Source organism: Mirounga leonina, unplaced genomic scaffold (genome assembly GCF_011800145.1).
Source record: "Mirounga leonina isolate KUSES-001 unplaced genomic scaffold, KU_Mleo_1.0 Mir_129, whole genome shotgun sequence".
Taxonomy (NCBI): Eukaryota; Metazoa; Chordata; class Mammalia; order Carnivora; family Phocidae; genus Mirounga; species Mirounga leonina.
The window spans coordinates 49,075,635-49,100,587 of record NW_023270323.1 but is presented as its reverse complement, the minus strand read 5'-3'; the positions used below and the strand labels follow the sequence as shown (position 1 = coordinate 49,100,587).

Sequence of the window (24,953 nt, the reverse complement as noted above, 5' to 3'; positions counted from 1 at the left end):
CATCAAAGTAGGAAAGGATAAAGTTGTGATACACATAAAAAAAGAGGAAATCCTACCATTTGCAACAACATGGATGAACCTTGAAGGCGTTATGCTAAGTGAAATAAGACAAACACTGTATGATCTCACCTATACGTGGACTCTAAAACAAACAAAAAACATACCAAACTCATAGAAAAAGAGATCAGATTTGTGGTTACCAGTGGCAGGGGGTAAGGGGAAGTACAACTGGAGGAAGGTGGTCAAAAGGTATAAACTTCTAGTTATAAGTCCTAGGGATGTAATATACAACATGATGACTATAGTTAATACTGCTATCTGATACGTAGGAAACTCGTTAAGAGGGTAGATCTAAAAGTTCTCATCACAAGAGAAATTTTTTTCCTTTTACTATATCCATATGAAATAATGGACGTTAACTAAACCTATCGTTGTAATCATTTCACAACAAGTGTAAGTCAAACCATCATGCTGTACACCTCAAACTTACATAGCTATGTATGTCAATTATTTAATAAAACTGAAAAAAAAAAAAAAAGCCAGATAATAATTCCATCATATGGGGAAAAAAGAAATACAGAAAAAGCTGTATTATTAATCAACTCCACTTTCAACACTAATCTACATACAACAAAGAGTAAAAGGATGTCAGATATTACAAGGCAAAGGCTTACTAAAAATGAAAGAGACAAATAAAAGTTAAGGAGTTGTGGGCCCACCACTGCCCAATGCCTGTTAGAAAACTAAATATAACCGAGGCAAAAGGTATTATTTATATTTTGTAGTTATACATTTTTAACATATTTAAATTTTCCCAAAAAGCATCAAGAAAGCAGTAAAAACAAAACAAAGCAAAACAAAAACCTATAGCCAATTATAAGATAGAAATGTTTCTAGGGGTGGCTGGCTGGCTCAGTCAGTTAGAGCATATATGACTCTTGATCTCAGGGTTGTGAGTTCAAGCCCCACACTGGGTGTAGAGATTACTTAAAAATAAAATCTTATGAGCACCTGGGTGGCTCAGTTGGTTAAGCATCCAACTTTTGATTTCAGCTCAGGTCATGATCTCAGGATCGTGAGATCAAGCCCTGCATCAGGTTCTACACTGAGATTCTCTCTCTCCCCCTCTCCCTCTGACCCCAACCCCACTCGTGTGCACTCTATGTAAATTCATTAATTTGGGGGGGTGAATAAATAAAATAAAATCTTTCAAAAAAGAAATATGCTTCTATTCATTACACTGAAATTTGAAAAGTGTAAGAACAAGCAACTACCTTGTAAGAAAATGAGATAAATGAACTATTATAATTCAAATACACCATCAGACTAGAGGAGAGAGTTAGAATCAACTATATTAACTCCTAGAAAAGAGAGAGCCACAGAAGGCAAGTCTCAAATTCTGCCAGTAAACTTAGTCCAAATCTGTGGCAGTCTCCTGAACTACATATGAATGGAACAACTCCCCGTGCCCCGCTAAGGATAAAAGAATTGAACAAAGATTTCATCTGCTGCCCATCAAAGAGGAGACAAGAGCTCAGAGTTTGAGTTCAGCCAAATTAACTGCCTGCTAAGCCAAAAGAATTAACACTCTTTGGAGGAATATAACAGAATCCAAATTTCCTACATTATATAATTCACACTATCCAACATAAATCCAAAATAACTAGACACACACAAAAAAGTAGGAAATGTGACCTGCAATGCTTAATTTCACCTGTTAACTTGCGTGGGCTACAAAGTACCCAGATATTACATCAAACATTATCCTGAGTGTTTCTATGAAGGTGTTTTTGGATGAATCCAACATTTAAATCAATAGACTGATTAAAGGAGATTCCTCTCCCTAATGTGAGTGAACCTGATCCAATCAGTTGAAGGTCCAAAGAGAACAAAAGGTCAACCCTCTCCCAAATAAGAGAATCCCTCTTTCCTGACTGCCTTCAACCTGGGACATCAACTATTCCTAAGTCTCAAGCCTACTACCCTTGGCTAGAAGGCTTGAGCCTGAATCACACTACTGGATCTCCTAGTTCATAGGACTTCAGACTCACACTTAAACTATACCGTCAGCTATCCTAAGTCTCCAGCTTGCCCAACTGTAGGTCTAGGGACTTGTCAGCCCTCGTAATCACATGCATGAATTCTTTAAAATAAATCTCTTTCTAGATTCTATTTCTCTGGAGGATCCTAATACAGATTTTGTTACCATGAAATGGAGTGGTGCAGTAAAAAGTACCTAAAATATGGACGTGGCTTTGGAACTGGGTTATGATGAAGGCTGGAAAGTTTCCGATGTGTGTGCTTAAAAAAAGCCTAGCACTTCTGGTCCAAGATGGCAATGAACTTCCACCTCCACAGGACACACCAAATCATACCTATTTATACAGCAATTCCTCCTGAAGAACTGAGAGCTGACTGAACAGCTTCTGCACAACAAAAGACAGAGAGACCACATAGACAACGGCAAGAGAAACAGAGATAGGGTAACGAAAGGAACCCCCACCTGTCACCGTGAACTGCATTAGGGACAGAAACTACTGAGGGACCATAAGCAGATTCATCTTCCCTGAGGCAGAGAAAAAAGGCCATGGTTTAAAAGAGTAACTAGATTATAAAAAATTCAGCCCTAGAACTCCACCAAATGATGGGGAAGCTGCTGGAACTCTCTCCAGGTTGGAGGGGCCAAGGTTTACATTCTCCCTCCACCCTGACAGCATGGTCAGGAGCAGGGTCCTAGTGCCCTTGCTGGCCTATCACCTCAATAAGCCCCAGGCCCCATCCCACACCAGCCCTAGACACCCCACCCATGTGACCTCAGCACAACACACACCACATCTCTGGTCGGCTACCCCTTACAGGGCTAGCTGTCTTGCCAAGGTGACACAGGCACAAGCCACCCCAAAACACCACTATGGCTCCAGACAATTTGCCAGGGCACCCCCGATGCAGAGCCCCCCAAGAACACACCCGTTTTGGTTCCAGATGACTCACCAGAGTACTTTGTGCAGTGCCTGGGGACCACCCAGCCCATTCCTGCTTTGGATCCAGACAACTCACCAGGGCACCCCTGTACAGAGCATCCCAGCATACCTCAACTTGCACCTACTTCAGCTTCAGCGGTCCTGCCGGGGCACCATCTATGTAGAGAGCCCTAGGACCACCCCAGCCCACACCCACTTCAGCTCAGGCCATCCCACCAGGGCACCCCAGCACACAGTGCCCCAGGACCACCAGCTACAACTTCAGCCAGCCAGCCAAAGTAACCAAGCACATGCAGCTACATAGGGGATGACCATACACAAGATCATTCCTTCAAGTTTAGGAGAAATATCTGTTCCACCTAATTCATAGAAACAAACACAGGCAGTTAAGCAAAATGAGAAGACAGAGGAATATGCTTCAAATGAAAGAACAAGACAAAGCCTCAGAAAAAGAACTAACTGCAACAGAGATAATCAAGCTATCTGCTAAACATTTCAAACTTAAAAAAAAAAAATTAATGATCACAGAATAGAGATGCTCACCAACTGGAGAGAAGAATGGATGAAGTCAGTGAGAACTTCAACAAAGACAGAGAAAATATTAAAAAGGACCAGTGTTGAAGAATACAATAAATGAAATGAAAAATACACTAGAGGTAATCAACAGCAGATTAGAGAATGCAGAAGAACAGATCAGCAATCTGGAAAACAGACTAATGGTAAGCACCCAAGCCATACAGCAAAAAGGAAAAAGAATTTTTTTAAAAAATGAGAACAGGTTAAGGATCTCTTCAAAAACATCAAGCAAACAAACATTTGCATTATAGGGGTCTCAGAAGAAGCTGAGAGAGAGAGAGAGAGACAAAGGGACAGAAAACTTATTTGAAGAAATAACAGCTGAAAACTTCCTTCACCTGGAGAAGGAAATAGATATCCAGATTCAGGAAGCACAGAGAGTTCCAAACAAAATGAACCCAAGGAGCTCCATACCTTAACACATAATAAGAAAATGTCAAAGATTAAAGATAAAGAATTTTAAAAGCAGTAAGAGAGAAGCAAATAATTACCTACAAAGGAAACCCCATAAGGTGATCATCTGATTTTTCAGCAGAAACTATTGTGCACACCAGAAGGGAGAGGCATGATATATATATTCAAAGTGCTAAAAGGAAAAAACCTACAACCAAGAATACTCTACCCAGCAAGGTTATCATTTAGAATTGAAGGAAAGATAAAGAGCTTCCCAAATAAACAAAAATTAAAGGATTTCATCACCACTAAACTGGCCTTTACAAGAAATGTTAAAGGGCTTAAGTGGATAAAAAAGACTGTAATTAGAAGAAAATTATGAAAATAAAAAAATTTCATTAAGCAATCACAGTAAAGGTAGTAGAGCAATCACTTATAAAGCTAGTATAAAGGTCAAACAACAAAAGTAATAAAATCAACTATATTTTAAAAAGTTAGTTAAGGGGACTCCCATAATAAAAAAAGGGAAAACCTAATAACATATATAGAAAAGGTGGACAGAGGATAGTAAAAATGAAGTTCTTTTAGAATGTGTTTGATCTTAAGTGATCATCAATTTAATATAAACTACTATATACTTGGATGTTATATAGGAACCTAATAACCACAAGCCAAAAACCTATGATACACAAAAAAATAAAGACAAACACAACACTGAAGAAAGTTATCAATGACAAGGAAAGAGAGCAAGAGAAGAAAGGAACAGAGAAGGACTACAAAAATAACCAGAAATCAATAAAGAAAATGGCAATAAGTACATACCTATCAATAATTACTCTAAATGTACTCTTAATCTCAGGAAACAAACTGAGGGTTACTGGAGTGGAGGAGGGTGGGAGGGATGGGGTGGCTGGGTGATGGACATTGGGGAGGGTATGTACTATGGTAAGCACTGTGAATTGTGTAAGACTCATGAATCACAGACCTGTACCCCTGAAACAAATAATACATATTATATGTTAATAGAAATTTTTTTAAAAAATAATAATTAAACATAAATGGCCTAAATGTTCCAATCAAAAGACAGAGGGTTAAAAAAGAAAAAGAAAAAGAAAAAAAAAAAGACGGGGTGATAGAGTGGATGAAAAAAAACAAGACCCATCTATACGCTACCTACAACAGACTCACGTCAGACCTAAAAACACATACAAACTGAAAGTGAAGAGATGGAAACTAAAAAAAAATATCCAGGGTAGCAATACTTTTATCAGACAAAACAGACTTTAAAACAAAGACTGTAACAAGAAACAAAAAATGGCATTACAAGGGCGCCTGGGTGGCTCAGTCATTAAGCGTCTGCCTTCGGCTCAGGTCATGATCCCAGGTCCTGGGATCGAGCCTTACATCAGGCTCCCTGCTCCACGGGAAGCCTGCTTCTCCCTCTCCCACTCCCCCTTATTGTGTTCCCTCTCTCACTGTGTCTCTGTCAAATAAATAAATAAAATCTTTAAAAAAAAAAATGGCATTACATAACAATAAAGAGACTGATCCAACAAGAGGATATAAGAATTGTAAATATCTATGCATCAAACATAGAAGCACCTAAATACATAACACAAAGATTAAGAGATATAAAGGAAGAAACTGACAGTAATTCAACAATAGTAGGGAATTTTAACACTCCCTTTAATCAGTAGCTAGATCATCCAGACAGAAAATCAATAAGGAAGCAGTAAGACCAGATGGACTTAACAGATATATACAGACCATTCCATCCAAAAACAATAGAATACATATTCTTTCCAAGTGCACATGGAACGTTCTCCAGGACAGATAACATGTTAAGCCACAAAATAAGTCTTAATAAATTTAAGAAAACTAAACTCATATCAAGCATTTTTTCCAACCATAATTGTATGAAACTAGAAATCAATGACAAGAAAAAAACTGGGAAAAAAACCACAAACACGTGGAGTTTAAACAACATGCTACCAAACAACTGATGTGTCAATGATGAAATCAAAGAAGAAATTAAAAAATATATGTACTAGTACTGGAAGTCCTAGCCATAGCAACCAGACAAGAAAAAGAAATAAAAGGCGTCCAAATTGGTAAAGAAATAAATCGTCACTATTTGCCAATGACATACTATTCATAGAAAACCCTAAAAACTCCACCAAAAAAAGAATAAATTAATTTAGTAAAGTCACAGGATAGAAATATACAGAAATCTGTGTCTCTATATACTAATCACGAAGTATGACAAATAGAAATTAAGGAAATAATTCTATTCACAATAGCACCAAAAAGAATAAAATCCTTAGAAACAAATTTAATCAAGAAGATGAAAGATCTGTACTCTGAAGACTATAAAATATTGACGAACGAAACTGAAGATGTCACAAATGAAGATATTCCAAGCTTATGGATTGGAAGAATATTATTAAAACATCCATTCTACCCAAAGTAATCTACAGATTCAATGCAATCTCTATCAAAATGACAACATCAATTTTCACAAAACTAGAACAAAAAATACTAAAATTTGTATGGAACCATAAAAGACCCCAAATAGTCAAAGCAGTCTTGGAAAAGAAGAACAAAACTGGAGGTACCACAATCCCACATTTCAACATATACTACAAAGCTGCAGTAATCAAAACAGTATGGTACTGGCTCAAAATAGATGCCTAGATCAATGGAACAGAATAGAGAGCCTAGAAATAAACCCACACTTATATACTGAATTAATCTACAACAAAGGAGGCAAAAATATACAATGGGAAAAAGACAAGTCTCTTCAACAAATGGTGCTGGGAAAATGGATAGCTACATGCAAAAGAATGAAACTGGACCCTTTCTTACACCATGAACAAAATAAACTCAAAATGGATTAAAGACCTAAATGTTAGACCTGAAACCATAAAACTTTTTTTAAAGGTAAACAAAGGCAGTAATCTCTCTGGTATCAGCCTTTTAGCAACATTTTTTCTAGATGTCTCCTTCAGCAAGGGAAACAAAAGCAAAAATAAAACTACTGAGACTACACCAAAAAGCTTTTGCACAGCAAAGGAAACCATCAATAAAATGAAGAGGCAACATACTGAATGGGAGAAGATATTTGCAAACAATATATCCAATAAGGGGTTAATATCCAAAGTATATAAAGAACTTCTACAATTCAACACCAAAAAAACCAAATAATCTGATTAAGAAAATGGACAGAGAACCCAAAAAGACCTTCAGATTGCCAAAAGACACATGACAAGATGCTCAACATCACTGATCATTAGGGCAAATCAAAACCACAATGAGATATCACATTATACCTGTCAGAATGGCTAGAATCAAAAAGACAAGAAACAAGTGTTGGTGAGTATGTGGAGAAAAAAAAAAAACACTCATGCAATGTTGGTAAGAATGCAAGCTGGTGCAGCCACTGTGAAAAACAGTATGGAGGCTCCTCAAAACATTAAAAATAGAAATGCATACAATCCGATAATTCCACTACTATTTACCCAAAGAAAACAAAAACACTAATTCAAAAAGAAATATACACCCCTACATTTACTGCATTTACAATAGCCAAGATATGAAAGCAACCTAAATAAATGTCCATCAATAAAGATGTGAGATACACACATAAACATACATACACACACACACACACACAAATATTACTCAGCCATAAAAAAAGAATGAGATCTTGCCATCTGTGACAACTAGAGAGTATTACACTAAGTGAAGTCAGACAGCAAAAGACAAATACTGTGTAATTTCACTTATAAGTGGAATTTAAAGATTTTATTTATTTATTTGAGACAGAGAGAATGAGAGGGAAGAGGGTCAGAGGGAGAAGCAGACTCCCTGCCGAGCAGGGAGCCCGATGCGGGACTCGATCCCGAGACTCCAGGATCATGACCTGAGCCGAAGGCAGTCGCTTAATCAACTGAGCCACCCAGGCGCCCCTATAAGTGGAATTTAAAAAACAAAATGAATGAACAAACAAAACAGAAACTGACCTATAAATACAGAAAACTAACTGGTGGTTGCCAGAGGGAAGGGGGCTGGGGGCATGGGCAAATAGGGGTGAGGGGAGTGACAGGTATAGGCTTCCAGTTATGAAATGAATCAAGCATGGGGATGAAAGGTATAGCACATAAGGACTACAGTCTGTGATACTGTAATAGTGTTGTATACTTATGGATGATAGCTACACTTGTGAGCATAGCATAACACAGAGTTGTTGAATCATGATGCTGTACACCTGAAACTCATGTACCATTCAGTATCAACTGTACTTCAATAAACAAAATAAATACATAAGAAGAAAAATTTTGTAAAATGTGGATGTAGGCTCCTGTGAAGGGACTGTTGGTAGTAATATGGGCGTTAAAAGCAACTCCCAACAAGGTCTCAGGGAGAAAAGATAAGAGTTATAGTGAAAGCTTCTATAATCTTAGAGAATATATATGTCATAAATAGAATGTTGGTAAAATATGAACATGAAAGACCATTCTGGTAAGGATTCAGACAGAAATAAGGAACAGATTGTTGGAAATCAGAGAAAGAGGCAATCCTTGTTATAAAATGGCAAAGAACTTGGCTAAATTGTGTTTTAGTGTTTTGTGAAAGATAGAACTTACGAAAAATGAAACAATATTTAGCTGAGGAGATTTCTAAGTAAAATGTTGGAAGGTGCAACCTGGGTCCTCTATAGTAAAATCCAAGAGGAGAGACATGAACTGAATTGTTAAGCAAAAACGAACCGAGACTTAAAAGATTTGGAAAATACTCAACTTGTCTATATTGCAAAAAATGAGAATGCATGTTCTAAAGAGAACACCAAAAGTGTGGCTGGACTATCACTCAATAAAGAGATGATGGGATTACACAAGCAAAAACACTGCTAGTTTGAAATGAAAGAGACAAAATGAAGGAAGGCTGGTAGAATCAACTGCAAACATGCACTATTCTCCAAGAAAAGGACATGAAGGTGATTCAGAGATCATCAGGGCTGTCTTATTTCTTGTTTCAACAATCAGCCTGCATCCAGAAGCCTTAGGAGTGGGACCACCCTCCCGAGCTGTGGGGGTGGGACCACTGCTCTAGTGGATCCAGAAGGCAGGGCATCCAGCTAAAGAAGATTTTCTCGAGGTTTAAGATCAAAGAGAATTTGCCTTGCTAGGTTTTGGACTTCTTTGGGACCCATCATCCCTTTCTTCCTTGTGATTTCTCCCTTTTGAAATGAAAATGTCTATTCTATGCCTGTCCCACCACTGTATTTTAGAAACACATACTTGTCCAGTTTTACAGGTTCACAGATGAAGAGAAATTTTGCCTTAGGATGAATCATACCTTGAGTCTCACCCATATCTGATTTAAACGATATTGAGATAAGACTTTGGACTTTAGAGTTGATGTTGCAATGAGTTCAGATTTTGGGGGGTTGTTAAGATTGAATGAACATATTTTGCATATGAGAAGGACATGAATTTGGGGGGCCATTGGCAAAATGTTTGGACTGAATGCTTGTATCCCTCCAAATTCATTTGCTGAGCCCCTTCACCCCCATTGTGGCAGTATCTGGAGATGGAGTCTCTAGGAAGTAATTAAGGTTAAATGAGGTCATAAGGATGGGACTCTGATCTGATAAGCTTAATATCCTTAGAAGAGATACCAGAGAGCTCACTCACACACATGTGTATACACACTCACTAGCTCTCTCTCTCTCTCCCCATGTGCTCGCACCAGGAAAAGGTTATGTGAGGATCCAGCAAGAAGGTAGCCAAATATGATCCAGAAAGAGCTCTTGCCAGGAACTGAATTGGCTGGAATCTTAATCATAGACTTTTAGTCTCTAGAACTGTAAGAAAATAAATTTCTATTGTTTAAACCATCCAGTGTATGGTATTTTGTTACAGGAGCCCGAACTAATATTTGAGCCACAGACTCAAGGGAAAAGGAATTTAACTGAGACCAATCTTAATATGTTAGTATTAGCAGACAAAAGTTTAAAGTAGCTATTATAACTACATTCAAGAACATAAAGAAGAGAAATAAAAAGTATGAAAAGGAAACAAGTGGAAATTCTAGAACTGAAAAAAATACAATATTCACAATAAAGTATTCACTAAATAGGCGTAACAGCAAACTGTAGAGGAAGAAATATCAGTGAACCTGAAGACAGTAATAGAGTAATTATACAATCCGAAGAGAAAAAAAGGATAAAAATGAACAAGCCTCAATGAGCTACAAAATTCTAATATGTGTATAGCTGGAATCCCAGAAGAGGAGAAAGAGAATGAGGCAGAAATATATTTGAAGAAAAAATGGCAAAGAGTTCCCAAATTTGGTGAGATTTATAAATTTATAGATTCAAGAAGCTCAGAAACCATAAACAGGATACACACAAGAAAACCACACCCAGGCATACCACAGTCAAAGCTAATAACCAAAGATAAAATCCTAAAGTCAGCATAAGAAAAATAATACATAATGTACAAAAGAAAACAATACAAATGACTGCTAACATCTCTCCAGAAAAAAGAGACCAAAACACAATGGAACATCTTCAAAGTGCTGAAACAAAATTGTCAATCCAAAATTCTATAACCAGCAAAAATATCCTCCAAGAATGAAGACAAAATATATTATTAAATAAACAAAAACTTACAGAATTTGTTACCAAAAGACCTATACTACAAGAAATGATAAAGAATGGGGCGCCTGGGTGGCTCAGTCATTAAGCATCTGCCTTCAGCTCAGGTCATGATCCCAGGATCCTGGGTTCAAGCCCTATATCGGGCTCCCTGCTCTGTGGGAAGCCTGCTTCTCCCTCTCCCACTTCCCCTGCTTGCGTTCCCTCTCTCACTGTGTCTCTCTGTCAAATAAATAAATAAAATCTTAAAAAAAAATGATAAAGAAAACTCTTCAGGTTTAAAAACAGTGATATGACATAGAAATTGAGAAATTCTTATCTTCACTAAGAAATGAAAAGCACCAGAAATGGCAAATATGTAGGTAAACATAAAAGACCAATTTTTTCCTTTTAATTTCTTTAAAATATGTGTCTGTTTAGAGCAAAAATTATTACACTGAATGTGGAGTATTAACAAATGTAGATATAATACATATGACAAGTAAAACATAAAAGATGAAGTGGTGATAAACAGACCTGTAGAGTTGCAAAATTCTTACATTTTACACAAAGTGGAATAATATTAACTCACACACTATCCTATTGTAGCCATTGCCTGCTTTCTACAGTGACATTGTATCTTAAATTCTGAGGCCCAAGGAAGACAGAGAAAAGAATAAAGCTTTCCTCCAAAGCCTTCCTTCACCGGAAGCCCAACACCTTTCACCTGGGGCTCAGGTCTCTAAGAGCAAACTTTGGTCACAAAATGCAAAGTTTTAACAACTAAAAAGGGTTCCATCTCTACTTCAGAAAAACAAGCAACGAATGCAGTCAGCTACATTAATTAGAAATACACTTATCTTCTTCCTCTGCAAAATGAGTTGGAATCTGTATTTACCTCAGGCTCCCAAGATATCAAGTCTAGGAACTGAATTTAACTTTTTATACAATTCAGTATTGCATCTAGAAAACTGACCTTGATTTCCTTTATTCCTTTCTTTGCTTTTAAGGTTTCTTCAGCGGACTTTGTTTTCTCATTCTTCTTTACTGCTTCACTTACAGGTTTCTTTCCACTTGGTATAACCCCAAAGAATTTCCGAATATCCTAAAAGCAAAAAAACGACATGTGTAAACAAACATTAACTGCACAAAATTTGAATTTCAACTACAAAAAGGGACAGCTCTACACACACACTGGTTTATCTTCAATAATTTCTTCATAATCAGATAGTTCCATGTGTGCAACAGCATTCATTTCACATGCAAAAGTTAACTGATAAAATTACCTAAGTTAAAAATAATTTGCCTAGGGTGCCTGGGTTGCTCAGTTGGTTAAGCGACTGCCTTCGGCTCAGGTCATGATCCTGGAGTCCCTGGATCGAGTCCCGCATCGGGCTCCCTGCTCGGTGGGGAGTCTGCTTCTCCCTCTGACCCTCCCCGCTCTCATGTGCTCTCTCTCTCATTCTCTCTCTCTCAAATAAATAAATAATCTTAAAAAATAATAATAATAATAATAATTTGCCTAATGAAAAATAATATTAATTCTCAGGATTTGGCCAAAAACAGGACAGAAATAAGCAAGTGAAATTTTTCTTAACAACAGCACAATTACTAAAGAGGCAAGTAACAAGTATTTATTGTTCATCCATGCATATGCTCATCCCACCACTTCAGGCAGAGTGAGGGAGAAGACAAATGTTGAAGAGTATAATCCTTGACCATGGGATTTATACTCCAATTTGAGAGAAAGATAACTCTCACAACCCTGATCATTTAAGACCTTAATAACTAAAAACCTTAGAAATTACTTTATATGATTTTTCCAAATTCTGAAAAAATATTTTGATGCTTATTACAATAATCTCTTTAATTGCTCTATCCCCTTGTTATGCTGAATTAAAATTTAATCATAATGAAACATTTACAATGTAATTTACAATTTAAATCACTCACTTTTATCTTTTGCATACATATTCTTCCCTACTTTTAATTTTAGCTTTAAAGAAAGTATGGTGTAGAGAATGGGAATAGACCTTAGAATCAGAAAGCCTCAGTCTGAATCTCTGCTGTAGTTATTTTTATGTGTGACCTTGGGCAGGTTACTTTAATCTGTTTTCCCATCAGTAAAGTGGAACTAATACTACCTATGCTTTATGAGAATTACTTAATTTTGGCTCAGTAAAAAGCTTCCCTTCCCTTCATTTATGAATTATTATCCCTTCATATCACTGACACATGTCTATTTTCAATTACCTCTGCTCCCAGGCAAGGATATAAGGAACACAGAATAATGAAACCTGAATAAGGATCTGAATTCCTAAGAATGGGGTTCAAGAGCCAGGTGTTCTGCTCTTCCTATCCTTAATGGTTATAATCTTGAGTTTTCAATCCTTTTTACCTGTTCCAACCTATCTCTTTATTATAGTGAGGAAAATGCCTGTTAAAAACACTTCGTGAAGTATAAGAAAGTTAACAATTATTTCCTAGATCCTGGCAGTAAAAGTCATACTCTTAAAATGTCAAAAATCCCAAATAAGCGTGTTATCCACACGCATGCGGGCGCGTGCGCACACACACACACACAAATAGCTTTGTGTCTAAGCAAATAAACAAAGCAGATAAATGAGGTACACAGACACCTTGTTTTTTTTTAATAAGATTATAGACTTTCCTGGTTTTATGTTCTCTTTTGTAAATTTCTTAATATACAAAAGTCATAAACCCATCCTAATAAAATCTAAGTCTAAAAAATACTGTTTACGAAACAGATACCTCGGCTATGAAACTAAGACATCTGTGTCAGGTGCTAAAGAAAGACGGGCAATAAAGTAAGCCACAGTCGTCCGTAAAATTTGCAAAAAATTGGGTTTGAGGTTTACAACCACTTACTTTATTGCTTCTGGAGGAAATGAAGGTTTCACATCGGAGTTTCACTTTTAAAATTACCAAATGATTCTTCATTCAAATAGTGATGGCTGTTTGCACATGCACACTGCACAGCATGGCATGGCACATGCACCATGGAAATACCAAAACTGAGTATTAATAATCAGGTTAAAGTCAGTGCTGGTTTTCAATCTGTATTAGGACAACAAATGCTTAAAACCACACAGAGAAAGAAAACAAAACATAATTCAGGAAATGGAATTGTTGGTTATATTGAGGCTCTCTGATTTTTGTCTGTTCCACACTGCCACTCCTCAGCATTGTTACCTTTCCTTCTCAAATAATCCCTTCTATTCACATCCCCTTTCTCTTCCTTTATTTTTTTTTAAAGATTTATTTATTTGAGAGAGAGATTCAGAGGTGGGGGATGGGGTGCAGACACCACGCTGAGCACAGAGCCCCATGTAGTGCTCAATCTCACAACCCTGAGATCACGACCTGAGCCAAACCAAGAGTCAGACGCTTAACCGCTTAACTGACTGCGCCACCCAGGCACCCCTCCTTCCCTTTATGCTACCCTACTCTCTCACTTCCCACACCCTTATACTCTGATGGCAGCAGAACAGTTAAAAGAAATTACAGCATGATCTAACTCAATATACACTGAAAATTGAAACCTTTGGAAAAGAACTTTCATCAGAATGAAAGCCAATCTATTCTAGCTTTTTAGAATTATCTCTAATGTGAGCAGCCATCATGTATATAAATATCTGAAGGTTACTAATTTGGCCTCAATTTAGAGAGTGACTTCACCTTACTCCTTAACATTCCCTGTCTATTATTCCCAGTTTTCAAAGATTTCATGAAATGATGAACAGGCCTAGTGGCTAATCATACTCCCAAACAATGGATCTAAAAACCACTTTTCCCTGCACAGAAAAATTCTTGCTGAGTATACGAGTGGGAAAAGTAACAGATTTTTAAACTTACTTTTATAATCTTGGCAAAGGGAAAGCCTAAGCAGAGCATTAAGGCTAGAAACCATCCATAAAGAAAGATTTGACTACATAAAAGATGCCATAAGCAAAAGTTAAAACACAAACAACTAACTTGAAAATATCTACAACATATGTTATATATAAAAGGGTTCCTACAAATCAATAAAAGATAGCTAAGTAGAAAAATGAAAAACTACTAAAGCAAATTATTTTTTTAAAAAGATTTTATTTATTTACTTGACAGAGAGAGACACAGCGAGAGAGGGAACACAAGCAGAGGGAGCGGGAGAGGGAGAAGCAGGCTTCCTGTGGAGCAGGGAGCCCAATGCGGGGCTCGATCCCAGGACCCCGGGATCACAACCTGAGCCGAAGGCAGACACTTAATGACTGAGCCACCCAGGAGCCCCAAATTATTTTATTTTTTAAAAGATTTTATTTATTTGAGAGAGAGAGCACACAAGCAGGGGTAGCAGCAGACAAAGAGGGAGAAGCAGGCACCCCGCTGATCAGGGAGCCCAATGCAGATGCAGAACTCGATCCCAGGACCCCGAGATCATGATCTGAGCCAAAGACAGACACTTAACCAACTGAGCCACCTAGGTGCCCAAGCAAATTATTTTAAAAATGCAAATAACCAACAAACAATAAGAGATGTTCAAAACTTCACAAATAATAAACAGATAACCTGGGCGCCTGGGTGGCTCAGTCGGTTAAGTGGCTGCTTTCAGCTCAGATCATGATCCCGGGGTCCTGGGATCGAGCCCCACATCAGGCTCTCTACTCGGCAGCAAGTCTGCTTCTCCCTCTGTGATCTCTCTCGCTTTTGCTCTCTTTCAAATAAATAAATAAATAAAATCTTTAAAAATAAACAGATAAGCTGAAACTGGATTATTTTTCTCCAAATGTTAAAAGACTGATAATGCCCAGATTTGTCAAAGATATGGGGAAATAGATGCTCACACACTACACTGCCATAAAAGCAAAAACTGCATACTGGAAGACAAAAACTGTTCTGAAGGACAATCAGCAATACTTATCAAAATTTTAAATGTGCATACCCATTGTCCAGGCATTCCATCTCTAAAAGAAATGATAAAAGAAAATAACATTATTTCTATTTGGGGAAACCAAAAAAAAGTAGTAATTAATTCTTATTTTCTTCTTCAACAGTCTTTAGTTGAACAAAAAGATAAGTTCAAATAAGGCAAAAATTTAGGCAAAAATCACATCAAAGTTAAAACAAATTTTAGCACATAGCTAATAATAACAACAAGTTTTTCATGCTTTTACTTACAGCTACTGGATACAGATTTATCTCTTTTGATGACTCTATGAGGTATGCAAGGCAAATAGAATATCTCCATTTTACAGATGAGTAAGTAGAAGTAAGTCAAACAGGCTTTTCGTCAGTTTTGCCATTTACTACTGGTCACTTTGGATGAAGTACTTCTCTGCCCCTCAGATTCCTCATGATATCCCTTGCCTCATAAAATTCCTGAGGATTAAGGTGGTACACCAAAAACCTCCACAATGGAACCTGGTCCTCTGACTCCAAATCTCTTTCACAGTTTTCCACTTGACCATGACTGTCCCTTCATAGTTTCCCCGTAACTGTAAGATCTGTGCAATAGTAGCCCTACCCCACAATTAGCAGTATGGCCTTGCCCTTCTCATTCCTGATACATTTGTATGCTTACAGGCAGGCACTGTGCCAGGGACTTAGAACACAAACAGGAAAATACCCTCACAAAGCTACCTGAGAGACAAATTAGTATATAAAGAATTCGATACAAAACAGTGCTAAGAAAAAGCTGATCACTAAACTAAAAGAGCACCAGGAGCACCTAACACAGACAGCCCTCCGGGGCAGCTGCCTAAAAGAAGCAACACCTGAACTGAGTCCTAAAATGATTAGTAAGAGATATTTTTTAAGTAACCTCTACCTCCAACACCGGGCTCCAGCTCGTGACCCCAAGACCGAGTTGCAAGTTCCACCAGTATGAGATACTTTGAAAATAAATCTGAGCTTGAAGGCACTTCTGATAAGTTCCATATAGCAGGCTTATTTATCTCACCACTCTATGTCAAGTACAGGGCCAACACCAGAGAGAAGTAGATGCTTAATTAATATTGGTTGAAGGCATGGGGCACCTGGCTGGCTCAGTCAGTGAAGCATGCAGCTCGCTCTTGGGGTTGTAAGTTTGAGCCCCATGTTGCGTGTAGAGATTACTTAAAAATAAAATCTTAAAAAAAAAAATCAGTTGAACACATAAATAGTTATTTCTAAGGTCACTGATACTCACACCTGGGCTCCAAAAAAGAGGTTCTTGATTATATAAAATGAAACTCATGGTAGATTTATTTTTAAAGATTGAGTATTAAAATAATCTTTAATTGAAATTAATTTGTTGCTATGACTTTACACTTTACCTACTGCTTTTGGCTTTAAGAAATTTTAAGTGGAGGGGCGCCTGGGTGGCTCAGTTAGTTGGGCCTCTGCCTTCAGCTCAGCTCATGATCCCAGGATACTGGGATCGAGTCCTGCATCGGGCTCCCTGCTCAGCCAGGAGTCTGCTTCTCCCTCTGCCTCTGCAGCTGCCCCCTGCTCATGCACACACGCTCTCTCTCTCAAAAAATAAATAAATAAAATCTTAAAAAAAAAAAAAGAAATTTTAAGTGGATATTAAAGTAACACTTATTGTATATTATTTCTGAAGTAAATTATTAAAGTTGACCTTCCAGGGGCACCTGGCTGGCTCAGTCGGTGAAGCATGGGACTCTTGATCTCGGGGTTGTGAGTGCAAGCCCCACGCTGGGTGTAGAGATTACTTAAAAAATAAAATCTTTAGGGGCGCCTGGGTGGCTCAGTCGTTAAGCGTCTGCCTTTGGCTCAGGTCATGGTCCCAGGGTCCTGGGATCGAGCCCTACATCGGGCTCCCTGCTCCGCGGAAACCTGCTTCTCCCTCTCCCATTCCCCCTGCTTGTGTTCCTTCTCTCACTGTGTCTCTCTCTGTCAAATAAATAAAATCTTTAATAAAAAAATAAAATCTTTAAAAAAAATAAAATAAAGTTGACTTCTATAATTGACCCTTATAATATGGTACTCTCTTGTCATATAATACTGTGGTACTAAAAAAAAAAAAGTGCTTTCACTTTTGGTGCAATATTTTCTCTTCTTCCAATTTGCTTTTAGCCAAACAAGTTACCTTTTAGAAATCACATATATCTCTATGTATAATTGATGTTAATGATACAGCCAAGTCTAGCACAGGACTCAAGAAATTTTCTGAGTAAGATACCAGTGAGTGAAAGTGTGGTCTGAAAAAGTTTTAAATAATAGCGTTCTAATCAGGAAGAATTTTAAGAACCTGCATCAACTTCCTTTCTTCTTTTCTTCATTCATTCATTCATTCTTTCTTTCTTTCTTTCAACAAATATTGATTGAGAGCCTTCTATGAGCCAAGAACTACTCTTGGTGCTTGGAATAAATGAAACAGACAAAAGTGTCTGTTCTTGTGGAACTTTCATTCTACCTTCTGCTCTGGGTCTTTCTGTCTTTAGGGAAAAAGAAGTGTAACACAGGACACAGCAGACAAAATAAAGTACGGCAAGGGAATAGAAATGGAGAATATATGATTAGGGGAAATATCTGCCTCTCCCACTTGCTCTGGAATCAATTCAGTCTACCTGAGAAATTGCTCCCAAGACAGTAAAAAAACCCATTTCCATTCTTAGTTGTGTTGAGGAAGATGTGTAAAATTCTGAAGCCATAGTATGTGTATCATATGAGCCTTAGACTACTCTTTCAATAAAATACTGTATCACAAAACATTTTCAAATATACCTGATCCAAAAATACTAACACTGGCAAAATTAAACAGAAAATGGAATTTAATAATTTAGGTTTTTAAAATAAATAAGTTCTCGGGGTGCCTGGGTGGTTCAGTTGGTTAAGCAACTGCCTTCGGCTCAGGTCATGATCCTGGAGTCCCGGGATCGAGTCCCGCATCGGGCTCCCTGCTCAGCGCGGAGTCTGCTTCTCCCTCTGACCCTCCCCCCTCTCATGTACTCTCTCTCATTCTCGCTCTCTCAAATAAATAAATAAATCTTTAAAAAAATAAAATAAAATAAAATAAGTTCTCTTCCAAACCTGTGTAACTGAGATAACTGAAACATTTAAAACTCTTTATGCCTGATCTAATTGTCTGTTTCAACATTTTGACATTTTCACCATAAAGTAGTCTGATTATGGTTTTTATTCATCCAGAAGTTAACTTCTGACAACTGACTTCTAATCTAAAAAATCAAGTTTAGGGGCGCCTAGGTGGCTCACTCATTAAGCATCTGCCTTCGGCTTAGGTCATGATCCCAGGGTCCTGGGATCAAGCCCCGCATCGGGCTCCCTGCTTGTGGGAAGCCTGCTTCTCCCTCTCCCACTCCCCCTGCTTGTGTTCCCTCTCTCGCTGTGCCTCTCTCTGTCAAATAAATAAAACCTTAAAAAAAAATAAAATAAAAAGTAAAGTTTAACCCACTTGAATGAACACTGAAATTAAGTTCAAATCAAAAACAGAACTACCAACCTAAATGTCCACTGACAGATGAATACACAAGGATTTGGTGTGTGTACACGTACACACACACACACACACACACACACAGGAATATTACTCAGCCATGAAAAAGAATGAGAGCTTGCCATTTGTGACAACATGGATGGACCTAGAGAGTATTATGCTCAGTGAAATAAGTCAGGCAGAAAGACAAATACCATAATTTCACTTATATGTGGAATATAAAAAACAAACAAAAAGCATAAAAAGACCATAAATACAGAGACTTGGTTGTTGCCAGAAGGGAAGGGGTTTGGGGGATGGGTGAAGGAAAGTGGGAGATACAGGCTTCCAGTTATGGAATGAATAAGTCACAGGGATGAAAGGTACAGCATAGAGAATATAGTCAATGGTATTGTAATAGTGTTTTATGGTGACAAACAATGGCTACCACACTTGTAGGCACAGCATAAAGTACAGTTGTCAATTCACTATGTTGTACACCTGAAACAAATGTAACACTGTGCGTCAACTATACTTTAATTTTAAAAATACATAATTTTTTTAAAAAAGGAAACAGACATATCACATAATAAATACTGTATTTCTCTAGGCTATATTATTCATTGTCATTAAATGTTCAATAGATTAGATATAAAGTAAAAAGGACTAGAGAAGATGTTTCCGTACCAGGGAATTTTATTCTAGTTGACTTCTCTTTTATTGGAAATACAAAGTTTATTTGTACTTCTTCACTCACCAAATACTTACTGAAAATGTACCATGTGCAAGGCACTATAGAGCAGTTCTCTATCCTTGTGGCCCCAATCCTTGCTGAATTTATATGCTAGTATAAGAAGTTGTCAATAACATGCTGACTATCTATCAATATCCAAAATGTGTGCCAAGGAAACATTAAACATATCAGGTTTTTTTAATGCTTTTGTGCATCTGACAAAAGCTATAAATATTTTCCACAGATATATGCAAAAACACACTATAATACAAAAATATATAAGGTCTTTACATTCCTGGCACAGAGATCCTAAAACCCTTGGAATTTCCTAAGTGACAGGAGTGTCCTGTTAATTACAATCAGCCCCTTGGATCACATCTAAGTTTATGCTAATGAGGCAACTCAGGATGGGGACTGGTCACTAGAAAGGCCAAGGATGGGAACTCTCCACCCCATCCCTAGGTCTACAAGGAGAAGAGGAAGGTTGAAGATCGGGTTATAAAAACTCATGAACAAGCAAGGTTTGATGTTTGAAGTGCTTCCGGGCTGGTGAACATATCAAGTTGCTGGGAGGGTGGTGTATCCAAAGATGTAACAGAAGCTCTGTGTCGCCCAACCTCCCATATCTTGCCCTATGGATCTTTTCCATCCATTTGGCTGTTCCTGAATTGTGTCGTTATGATAAACTGGTAAATATTAAGTAAAGTGTTTTCACAAGTTCTGTGAGCCATCCTAGCAAATGATCAAACCCAAGGAGCAGGTCTTGAATAGCCAATTTAGAGCCAGTCAATCAGAAGTATAGGTGGCCCATGACTTGCACTTGGCTTCTGAAGTGGAAGCAGTCAATGGGACTGAGCCCCTTAACTTGCACAGTCTGCACTAACTCTGAATAGTGTCAGAATTGAATTGAACTGTAGAATACCCAGTTGGTGTCAACAGAACTAGAGAATTGATTGTTGTCAGAAAACACCCCACACAAATACACACAAAACTTTGCATGTAACCTAAAATGCAGGGATGGGGCACCTGGGTGGCTTAGTCAGTTGAGTGGTCGACTCTTGATTTTGGCTGACTCTTGATTTTAGTTCACGTCATGATCTCAGGATCCTGGGATCAAGCCCTGCATCGGGCTTTGCACTCAGCAGGGAGTCTGCTTCAGGATTCTCTCTCTCCCTCTGCCCCTCCGCCTGCTTGCTCACTCAATCGCTCTCTGTCTCAATAAATAAATAAATCTTTTTTTTTTAAATGCAGGATTTTCACTTGAAACCTATTAATGGTTCCCCACAAACCCAAAATTAAAAACCTGATTCACATATACTGTGCAAGCTAACTCACATCCATCTTAACCTCAGTATCACCTATATACACAGATACCTTCTCAGTCTTGTGTCTCCACTCCTCCTCTAAGCTCCATATCCACATAGCCAACGGTCTACCAGATACATCTCTGTCCAAATGCCCCAAAGATGCCTCCAATTCATAAAGTCCAAAACTAAGCTCATACTCCTCAGGGACTTGTTTTTCTCCTTTTATTCCTCACCTTAATGCATAGCACCACCATTTGCCCAAAACAGAAAAAGGGACACTGTTTCTCCTCCTCAATCTGACTCTCCACCTATTTATCCCACCTAACCTATCTCCCAAGTACTGCCGTCCCCTTCCCTCTATTTCTATTGCCAGTGCCCAGATTCAGGGCTTCATTTATTCACTTCTTTAATAAACCCTTAAATAGGACGTGCTCTGTGCCAGGCAGTAATTTAAGCACTTTAAAAATATTAACTCATTTAATCCTCATAACAACCCTATGAAGTTTTTTAACTTCAATTCACAGATGAAAAAATTGAGAATGCCAACAAGATGTTCTCTAGTAAAAGTTTTGAAATTTAAGATGCTCTTAAATGTAAGCAAAAAAAGACTTCTTGCATTTTCTACTTAAGGCGTAACTAACAATTCTACAACTCTATTAGAGAAAAGCATCACCTAAGAAGGCAGCCCAAATGCTATTTTAATATACATAAGTCAAGACAAAGTATCAAACTTTGCCAAGTACTCAAAAAAAAAAAAAAAAAAAACACACACAAAAAACAAACCACATGCATTTTTAGAGTCCTTTACCTGTACCAAGAAGTTTCCAACTTGGTTGGTTATAAATCTATTAGTAAAGTTAGAGATGAAAAAAATTTTTTTTGGCAATAAACACTCCTAAACCCACAGAGAAGAAGCTTTCATAATGACCTTTAGCTTTAAAAGGTCAAAGTACAAAAGCTGTTATATATTTACTTTGAAGTATAACCAAAAACCTCTAATTACTTATTTCCACTGCTGATGAGCTCAACCAACAAATAAGTTATATTTGTCCATCAAAAATGCAAAAAGAAAGCAAATTATGTCACTCTATTCACTTTTCTTTGGAGGGTACAGGATTTTACGCAAAATAAGTACTGCAGTGCTCTGTAGCTGCCAAAATATTATATCTTGACTTTACTTCTCTACTCTGAAAGTAACAAATACAAATATTTGATTAATATTTTTCAACCCCCCGCCAAATCCACAAGCAGAAACTGATTATCATCACCAAATGCACAAAATCTGTCCAAATGTAAGAATCTTTTATCCTGAAAAACACTAAAATACAAAATTACATATCTGACTAATATACACAATGATTTAACTGGTAGCAGCACAGCAGAAACAAATTATGAAATAAAGTATTTAAAACTACAATAAGGCCTTACACTTTGAAAACAAAGTTAGTTGTTGGGATCCTTTCCCCTGAGATCAGGAAAAAGACACAACCACTCCCATCACTTCTATTCAACCCTATGGAGGTTCTAGCAAAAGCATTTAGGCAAAAAAATGAGATAAAACACACCTAGATTGGACAGGATGAAGCAAAACTATCTCGATTTACAGACAAAATGATCTTATATAGAAAAAATCCTAAGGAATCCACTAAAAAACTATCAGAACTACTAAATGAGTTCAGCAAGGTTGCAGGATACAAGATCAATATACAAAAGTCAACTGTATTTCCTCACTCTTGAAATGAACAATCCAAAACTGAAATTAAGAAAATTATTTCATTTACAGTATCAAAAAGAAAAAAATATAGAAATAAACTTAATAAAAAGTATAAAACCCGTACTCTGAAAACTATAAACATTGTTTAAAAGAAACTGAAGACCTAAACAAATGGAAAGATAGCCCATGTTCATGGATCAGAAGACCTTCTATTGTTAAGATGGCAATACTTCCCAAAATGATCTACAGATTCAACACGATCACTATCAAAATCCCAGCTCGCTTCTTGGCCGATTCTAAAATTCATGTGGAAATTCAAGGGTCCCAGAATACAAAACAATCTTGAAAAATAACAAAGCTGAATGACTAATACTTCCTGATTTCAAAACTTACCACAAACACTGGGGGGGGGGAGGGGGGGAGACACCTTACCACAAAACTACAGTAATAAAAGACAATGTGTTACTGGCATTAAGATATATAGGGGAAATAGAACAGAGAATCAAAAAAAAAAAAAAAACCCACACACTTACAGTCAATTGATTTTTGACAAGAGAAACAAGATAATATAATGGGAAAAGACCAGTCTACAAATGGTGCAGGAACAACAGAATATACACATGCAAAAGAATAAACTTGAACCCCTACTTCACACCCTATACAAAAATTAACTCAAAATGTTTCAAAGTTAAATGTAAGAGGTAAAACTCTTAGACAGGCATAAGTCTTCATGATCTTGGATTAGGCAATGGTTTCTTAGATATAACACCAAAAGCTCTGAGTAAGTGATGACTGAAGCTTGAATGATGAGAAAAAGGTAGATATGCAAGGAAGGATCTGAACAAGGAGAGAAAACAGCAAGAACAAAAGCTGGGACAGAACCAGCATAATATACTCAAAAGATAGATAAGAGAGGTAGGTAGGGGCCTTAGAGGACAACTACTAGTATATATATGGCAAAAGCTACATTTTAATAGGGTGACAGCACTACTCCAGGGGGAGCATTCACATAGTAAACTATAATATGAAAGGGTATCATCCCTAGAATGGGCCATGAAGCAGCTCAGATGTATTTAGACTTGACAGCTCTTCAAACAGAGCTATCCTCTAGGTCTCATGTGTGTTTAATTCAGCCTTACGCATATTTTCAATAAATTATACCAGCCAATGAATTATATATGCTGACTTCTTTAAAATGGCAGCTCAGGTTTGTTTGGTTTTTTTTTAAAGATTTTATTTATTTGACAGAGAGAGACACAGCGAGAGAGGGAACACAAGCAGGGGGAGTGGGAGAGGGAGAAGCAGGTTTCCCGCCGAGCAGGGAGCCCGATGTGGGACTCGATCCCAGGACCCTGGGATCATGACCTGAGCCAAAGGTAGACACTTAACGACTGAGCCACCCAGGCGCCCCGGCAGCTCAGGTTTTATTCACATTTTGAGCAGGGATGCCTGGGTGGCTCAGTCAGTTAAGCATCTGCCTTTGGCTCAGGTCATGATCCCAGGGTCCTGGGATCGAGCCCCATATCGGGCTCCCTGCTCATCCGGGAGCCTGCTTCTCCCACTGCCTGCCGCTCTTCCTGCTTGTGCTCTCTCTCTCTGACAAATAAATAAATAAAATCTTATAAATAAATAAATAAATTCTCATAGCAATCCAAACTGTTTACATGGCTTCTTTTTTAATCTTTTTATTTTTAATTTTGTTTCAATTCCTTTAATAGACATTATGCTCACATGGTTCAAAATTCAAGAGTGAAAACTCTCCCGCCCATCCTGCCTCTCTAAACTTATTTCCTGTCTTTGGAGGCAACAAATGTTATCAGTTAGTTCCTTTTGTATCCTTCCAGACTTCAAGCAAATATGTATATATTCTTTTCGCTCTTTCTCTACATAAAGTGAAACACACTTTACATACTGTTCCAAACTTTTGTTTTTCACTGAATTATCTTGACATTTGCTTTATAACAAGGTATAAAGTTTTCTCTTTTTTAATACCTGCAGAGTATTCCACTTTGTGGATACAGTATTTTATTCCTTTATTAATAACTTCAATTAGAAAATATTTGAGAGGGGTGCCTGGGCAGCTCAATCGTTAAGCATCTGCCTTCGGCTCAGGTCATGATCCCAGGATCCTGGGATTGAGCCCCGCATCGAGAAGCCTGCTTCTCCCTCTCC

At 37.6% G+C, this 24,953-nt stretch overlaps 1 protein-coding gene across 5 annotated transcripts in view; it reads right to left on the bottom strand.

Annotated features, from left to right (window-relative positions):
- Positions 1-24,953, bottom strand: part of RFC1 (replication factor C subunit 1) — an 86,711-nt gene that overhangs the window by 59,126 nt on the left and 2,632 nt on the right. For 2 of the 5 annotated variants that reach the window (XM_035005124.1, XM_035005123.1), the window contains exon 2: positions 11,567-11,695. In XM_035005124.1, coding sequence (XP_034861015.1) covers positions 11,567-11,695 — 129 coding nt within the window. Of the gene's footprint in view, positions 1-11,566; positions 11,696-13,479; positions 13,718-15,532; positions 15,555-24,953 lie in introns of those variants that run through there. The other 3 variants (XM_035005122.1, XM_035005121.1, XM_035005120.1) reach the window with 3 other exon arrangements.